At 39.3% G+C, this 7,130-nt stretch overlaps 1 protein-coding gene across 2 annotated transcripts in view; it reads right to left on the bottom strand.

Moving 5' to 3' along the window:
* Positions 1-43: 43 nt before the first annotated feature.
* The window catches only part of NID2 (nidogen 2), an 80,230-nt gene continuing 73,143 nt past the window's right edge, over positions 44-7,130 (bottom strand). The window contains exons 15-21 of one of the 2 annotated variants that reach the window (XM_060174968.1): positions 6,528-6,697; positions 4,218-4,347; positions 3,307-3,478; positions 2,182-2,339; positions 1,506-1,629; positions 837-949; positions 44-625 (exon numbers count right to left, since the gene is read on the bottom strand). In XM_060174968.1, the coding sequence (XP_060030951.1) occupies positions 615-625; positions 837-949; positions 1,506-1,629; positions 2,182-2,339; positions 3,307-3,478; positions 4,218-4,347; positions 6,528-6,697 (878 nt within the window). In that variant the 3' untranslated portion in view covers positions 44-614. Of the gene's footprint in view, positions 626-828; positions 950-1,505; positions 1,630-2,181; positions 2,340-3,306; positions 3,479-4,217; positions 4,348-6,527; positions 6,698-7,130 lie in introns of those variants that run through there. The other variant, XM_060174969.1, reaches the window with a different exon arrangement.

Here is a 7,130-nt window from a genome sequence, read left to right as displayed (position 1 = left end):
TAACCTGTCTCCTTCTTTGTCACAGATAATTCAGACCCACAAGTCATAGGAAAACTTAATTTTATTGGAGTAGTCTAGAAATTGAACTGTTAGATCTTTGGTATTTATAAATGTAATTTCTATAGGTAAATTGATAAGGGGACTTACAGGATAAGAAAATACAAATTGAAACATTTTAGCACCTTTTAATATATAAATAGAAATGCACTGATATAAAAAAAAAAAGTCTTTCATTGGAAAACTAAGTTGGTTCTTTAACATGTCAAGGTTTCTGATCTTAGAACTGTATATTCTTAACCAGAAAGAAACCATAACAAATGAGTTGAGTGAATTTGTTCTTTTAAATACAATGTTTATAAAAAGTTGCTTTAAGCAATAATTAAATTCTGTTACCTTTTTTAAAAACTTGCAGTAACATTTTTTAAACATACAGTAGTAAAGATTGAGGTATAAACTTCACAAAATATACTTCGCATTGAACATGTGAACTCATCTTGTATGTCCAGGAACTTCTAACAGTTGATTGCTTTTTCACTTCACCTTTGTATACCGCAAATGTTCTTTATGGTGCAAGGTTCTGATTGTAAACTCACAAGGCCTTTACAATGCCATATTTATTTCCTTCCTGTGGAGGTATGAGAAGACAAGAATTTGTATAAAACTAAGTTGCACAACTTTTAAATGGGGAGCATTCTAATAGGATGATCTTTTTTGTTTAATTAGGTAGACTTAAGATAAAACAGTGCTTGCATGGTGACTATGTCACTGGCAGCAAATGGATATCAGGTGTCAGAGCATTCTCTATCCAGAGGTGAAGCCTGAGCATGTTTACTTACCTGCTGGGCAATAGGGATAGACTGCAGTTATCCCATACAGATGGGATCGCTGCTCTGGAAGATATTCATCCATAAACTGACCGCTGTCTCTGTTGACTGATATAACACCATCCCTGGTAACAAAGCATGAATTAATGGGATTGAAGGTTGGGTAGAAAAAAAAAGTCTTAATAGAGGAATAGAATATCTCTGCCAGCCTTCTAAAATACATTTTGTAAATAAATGAGTAGTTTTGGCATTTAGATTTTTTTGTCTAAAGTAGTTCTTAAGGTCACCAAACCAGTGTAGCCTGGGAGCCTCTTAGAAATGCACATCAGAATCACTTAATCTATTTTAACTATTCATCCCAGACTAGTTTTAGAGATACTCACCACAAGGAGGTAAATTGTACCTATGTGTCAACAATTATAAACCATTAACCCTGAGCAAAAGGAAGAAAAAATCTTAGGGACTTTTCAGGTCTTTTTTTTTCAATGCCCCCTAATCCACACGTGTAAGTAACATCAGTATAGTTTTTGTTGTAGCAGTGACATTTGGGGGGTGATATATATTAGTGAAGAGATAATGAAATGAAACTTGAGGTTCACTTATTTGACACTTGGTAAAACAGGTGGTGTATCCTCCAAAAATAGTTTGTCTTTGCAGGCTTGTTCAGAATGTTAGACTCACCTCCTCCAGTCTGTGTGGTAGAAGTGGTCTGCATAGCTAACAATGCTGAAAGGGTAGTTGAGGTTGTTTTGAATGACTCGTCGTCCAGTTCCATCAGGTAGTGTGCATTCCAGTTTTTTTGTTCCTGTTTTAAAACACAAAAGAGAAATAGATGGATCTGTTTATACCATAAAAAAATAGGTAGCGGTAGAGTCCTCCTTAAGGAAAAGAAAGGTATAATAGGAAGTAGCATATTTTATATTCACTGCAGTTATATAGTTTTCTATTAAAGACAAAAAAATGAATTTAGTTAAAACCTGTCAGAGTAGAACATGAGAGAAACTTAAAAAATAATCTGTATATTTTATTTTTTGACCAGAGCACTATTCAGCTCTGAATTATGAGGGTGCTGAGGACTGAGCCTGAAAACTAGTGCTTCAGGCATGAAAGCCTGTTTTATAACTTGAAGTGCTATATTCCTTCTGGCCCAATACTTATTTTAATAAGGGCTTTTAACTAAAGTAAAAAGAAAAAAATTATTTTCCAAGTAGGAATTAAAGGTAATTAAAATGGTTGTGTGGCTCATTGTTCACATGTAAGGGATGGAGTCTTGGAAAATTAAGTCATAATATCTAAATGATAGTATTTATTTTTATAGTAATAGATGCTAAAGTGAATATTCTATCAAAAGTATTACCTGCATCTGCCCAACACAGAAGTTTGGAGAAAGGGTCAAATGTTAAACCATTGGGTAGTCCAATGTCTTTATTCACCAGAATTCTCCTGTTTTCTCCATCTAATGAAGATATTTCAATTTTTGGAGCTTCTCGATTCCAGTCTGTCCAGTATAAATTGCTGTAGATAAATGGAATAGAGAAAGATACACCATCCTCAGTATGTAAAGTTCAAAATTCAGAATCACGTTTGAGACAGGTACCTCCCAGCCCAATCTTCATATTTTTATTTCTTTTAGAGATAACCTGCAGCAGGGCTTCACCACTTGTGAAACTCCCCCCCCCCCCACAGGTAGGGACTGGGGACTTGAAACCAAGTCCTTGTGCATGGTAACATGCACTCAACCAGATGAGCTACCTCTGGCCCCATTTTATTTTATTTTATGTTATTTATTGGCCATCAGGGTTATTGCTTGGGCTTTGTGCCACCACTGTGAATCCATCTCTCCTTGTGACTTTTTATCTTTTTTCTATTTTTATTAAGCAGAACATATAGAAATAAAGAACTTGCCAACCTGCTTCACTACTAGTGAAACATCCCCCTTGCCTGCAAAGAGCAGAGGCTTGAACCCGGGTCCTTGTGCACAGTAATTAATGTGTCCACTTTAAAAGGGTTTTACTGAAGGAATATACAGACTACTGCTTGGCTGTATTTTTCTAATTTTAGAGGGCAAGACCACTGCTCACCCATCTATTGCATTTCTTCATTTTGTTTTTCACTAGTTTACTACCTTACTTCCTCTAATTGAGTAATTTCCATTAAAATAAAAACAGAATAAACCAGATCTTGTCTGCCTAGAATAATCCAGATAGCAGGTAGATCCTCACTAAAACATTAAAGGTAGATTAGGGAAGATAGCATAACAGTTAATGCAAAAACATGATTTAAATCTCCATATTCCCAGGTTCAATCCCTGGCATCAACATAAACAAGAGCTAAGCAATGATCTGGTCTTTATCATTAAAGTAGTTTTTAATTAAAGCATTTTGAACTTTTACTCTTGTCTAACCTACCCTTCACTCTCACTTTATTTAAGAAGCAGTGACTTTAACTCAGTATCTACAGGTATTAGGAAACCCCAACTGACCCTCGAATTGGATCCACAGCAATGGCACGTGGGTTCACGAGGTCCGTGTGGAAGAGGACTTTCCGCTCAGAGCCATCCAGCTTGGCCCTCTCTATCTTATCCAGGCCGCTGTCTGTCCAGTACATTGTCCTATGGAAGTGGTCGATAACAAGTCCTTCGGGGCTAATCAGACCTGCGAATACAAGATAGGACTGGAGCTGACATATACAAAAGGAAGACTAGAAGTAGGTCTGTATTTGAACAGTTTAAACAAATTTCCTGAGTGCCTTGAGTCACAGGAACCAGATCAGTAGAGAAGCAGGTCCTTTGTTACTGTATTCTGCCCCCTCTAGTTTTCTCTCCCCCCCCCCATTTTGTCGACCTTGTTATAGTTACTGTTGTCATTGCTGTTGCTGTTGGATAGGATAGAGAAATAGAGATGGGGAAGAAGGGACAGAGAAAGAAAAAAATACCTACAGACCTGCCTCACTACCTGCCCATGAAGCAAACCCCCTGCAGGTGGGGAGCCGGGGGGCTCAAACCCAGATCCTTATGCCAGTCCTTATGCTTCATGCCATGTGCACTTAACCGTTGCACTACCACCTGACCCCTCGTTTTCTCTATACCTTTGTACCTGATAGCTCTCAGCACCCACAGTGCTGTGAGCAGGCAGCTTAGCCACTGAATTCCTACTGTGAGCCTGTTACTGCAAACTCCATTTCTCAGTGGAAAAGACTCATAGTAAAAATCACTTTCTCATTCATATATATGAACATGTGGTTTTACAGAAGGGCTAACCTTGCACAGCTCCATAACATGATCTGGGTAGAACTTTACCTCCCTTACTAGATGAAAACAACTAACATGAAACAGGTAATTTGGATTTAGTAGAATCAACTGAAACTCAAAATTTTCTGGATGAAGCTGCTGACCTGAATTAATGATCATCTCTGGCTCTGCTCCTGGTTCCAGACTCGCACGGTTAATTGTGCGACCAGCAACATCTGTCCAGTACACCATCTTTTCTCGGCAGTCATAATCAATTCCTACAACTATGGAGCCCTTCATGAAAAAACAGAATTGGAAGAATTAGGATTTCCCCTGAATTCCATTCTCAGCTGCCTCACTCAAAGCATGCCAACAGTGAGCACCTGTATTCTTTAGGGCAAACAAGCAGTACAGTTAGACATCAGAATAGGGACTGACTGACTGAAGCCAAAACTAGGCTCTGCCATCAATTAGCTATGACTATTACTTATCCTCTGCTTTGATTTCCTTGTTTACAAAATGAAAATAAAACACTTTATATGACTTGTAAAAAATTAATGCATGCTTATAAAGTGTCCTGCTCACTACCATTAATCACAACTGCTAAGGAAAGAAAATTTTCAGCATATAACAAATTTATAGTACAAATTTATTTGATGGGAACTGAGGAATGATGGTTACCCAACTTTGTCTAGGGAGGTCTTCCCTCCTTATTGCTAAATTAAAAAATAAATAACTTTAAATGCTGAGTCTGCAGTATTCCTTTCCAAAATCCTATAGTACTTGTTTCGTATAATTTACAACCCAGACTCCTGCTCTGAGCAAACCAGCAGATGCGCAAAGCCAACATCTAGGGGCCATCTGGCTGTTCTTGAAGTCATGCCAGCTCCTTGCTTGCCTAACAAAGCCTCTTCGGGCTGGCGTGACTTAGCCTCTGCAAAGAAGAGTCAGTACAAGAAACTGCCCGAAGCAGGATTTGGCAGCCAGTGTTAGGGGGTGGGATCTGAAAGTCAAGTACCATTTTATTTGAAAGCTAGAAAGCTGTTTCAGGCAATAGTGCAGACCCATACGGACTTCCATTAACACATGGAATCATGAATCCGTTAACCCATGTAATTATTCGTTTCATGGAGAATATATTCCAATTTAAGTAAAATTCCCCAAAATGTACTTACATAACCCATGTTTTCATTTTTCTTTCAGTTCTGTCACTACCACCACCACCTACCCATCTCCACTACAGTCAGAAAAGGTAGTGAAGCCATCTAATCTTGACTAGAATAGATGGTTAGCATGAGGTGTTTATTACAACTTTCTAGTTTCTGCTCTCAGAGAAACTACAGAGTAACCGTATAAATGTGTATGCTAAAACACTGCTAGAAACTAGCTGCTTTTAACCTTTTATGAAACCAGCTAAGGTGTTCATTCACTTAACAGTAATTCCTCAATGTCATTGATCTATAGGTTTTCAAGAACTGACTAACCAAAACCGCTTGTAAAAAAAAAACAAGTCCTATGTTTACTTCATCAGCCAGAACTGTTTCAATAGTGTAACAAAATAGCATTGGGGGAGTCGGGTTAAGCACAGGTGGCTTAAAGCGCAAGGTCCAGCGTAAGGATCCTGGTTCGAGCCCCCAGCTCCCCATCTGCAGGGGAGTTGCTTCACAGGTGGTGAAGCAGGTCTGCAGGTGTCTTATCTTTATCTTACTCTCTCTTGTCTTCCCCTCCTCTCTCCCATTTCTCTCTGTCCTATCCAACAATAATGACATCAGTAACAACAACAGTAATAATTACAACAACAATAAAAAGGGCAACAAAAGGAAATAAATGAATATAAAAAAATAGCATTGGATGAGGTGATATTACTCATCTTGAGTGCCAATGCCTTTCTGGAGCAACCACTTCTCATTCTATTTTGGAGAAATTCTAAAGTGGAGCACCTGGGCAGGCTGCTGGCTCTGGAAGTGTCAAAGCATCCCCTCAGGAAAATGCAGTTCACTCCTTTCCTGCCAAGTCTTCATCTTTGAAGGAGTCAGAGAAGAGCTTGCTACATGGCAAGATTGAAAAAAAAAAAAAAAAAAAAAAACGGCTGCGAGTGAGGCAGGCAGTAATTGCCACTCAGGATTCTCAACTGACCACACCTGTAGCTACACCTGTCACTTGAATTTTAGGATCTCTGGCATGGAGAGAACCTGGAGGTTAGCACTCAATTTTCCCTTGGACTAGACATTGCCTCCATATTCTGACAAGTCTGGCAATGCATTTCCACATACTTGAAACCCCTTGAATCAAATGGTGAGAGTGATTTTGGCTAGTCCATCTTGACTCAGAGCAACCAAAGCCTCAATTCCTATAGAAGTGGGGTCAGCCCAGAAGCCCTGCAGGACCTCTTCTTCAGGTCCTTGCCCAAAATGGGCGGACACCCGGCCTTGACAAAGATTCCCCCTGGCCACCCCTGGGGAAATCCACTTTACATGTAGTGACAGTAGGGTCTTTGCTGTGTCCTTTTGCAGTCTGGTACCGTTGAGGGGCAAGTGGCCAATTTGCTGACCCTGGGCATAGAGCAGGAAAGTACCCACAGATGGAGGGGTCACATCAGGCCTAGGTGTGGGCCGGACTGTGGGTGGAGCAACTGTAGGTATACCTGCCATGAGAAAGAAGGGATGGGGGGAAGGGAAGAACAGTTATTTTCCCATATACCAAAATCTCCCAAAACATCTTCACCCAGACAGATGTGCTACAGATGTTCTATAAAAGAATTTCTAGTTTCTGATTACCCCCCCAAGGATCAATTATGTAAATCACTGCCAGTTACTATGGGAAAAGACAACAATACATTTCCCTCAAAACAAAGCATACTTTTTTTCCTAAATAAAAACAACAAAAGCCCTGTAATTTTGTAACTTCTCCTTGGGATTCCAGGTTGACATTAACCCCCTTTTGCCTTAGGCTAGGGAGTGGGAGGGGAGAATAACTGCATACTGAAATAGTTTCCAGATGTTATAAATTACAGAAACTGCTGATAACAAAACTGAATATTCAAATTGGGATCTCAAGTGGACAGAATTACAAATTAT

The sequence above is a fragment of the Erinaceus europaeus genome, chromosome 16 (assembly GCF_950295315.1).
Source record: "Erinaceus europaeus chromosome 16, mEriEur2.1, whole genome shotgun sequence".
In the NCBI taxonomy this organism is placed as follows: Eukaryota; Metazoa; Chordata; class Mammalia; order Eulipotyphla; family Erinaceidae; genus Erinaceus; species Erinaceus europaeus.
This window is presented reverse-complemented; position numbering and strand designations above follow the sequence as displayed.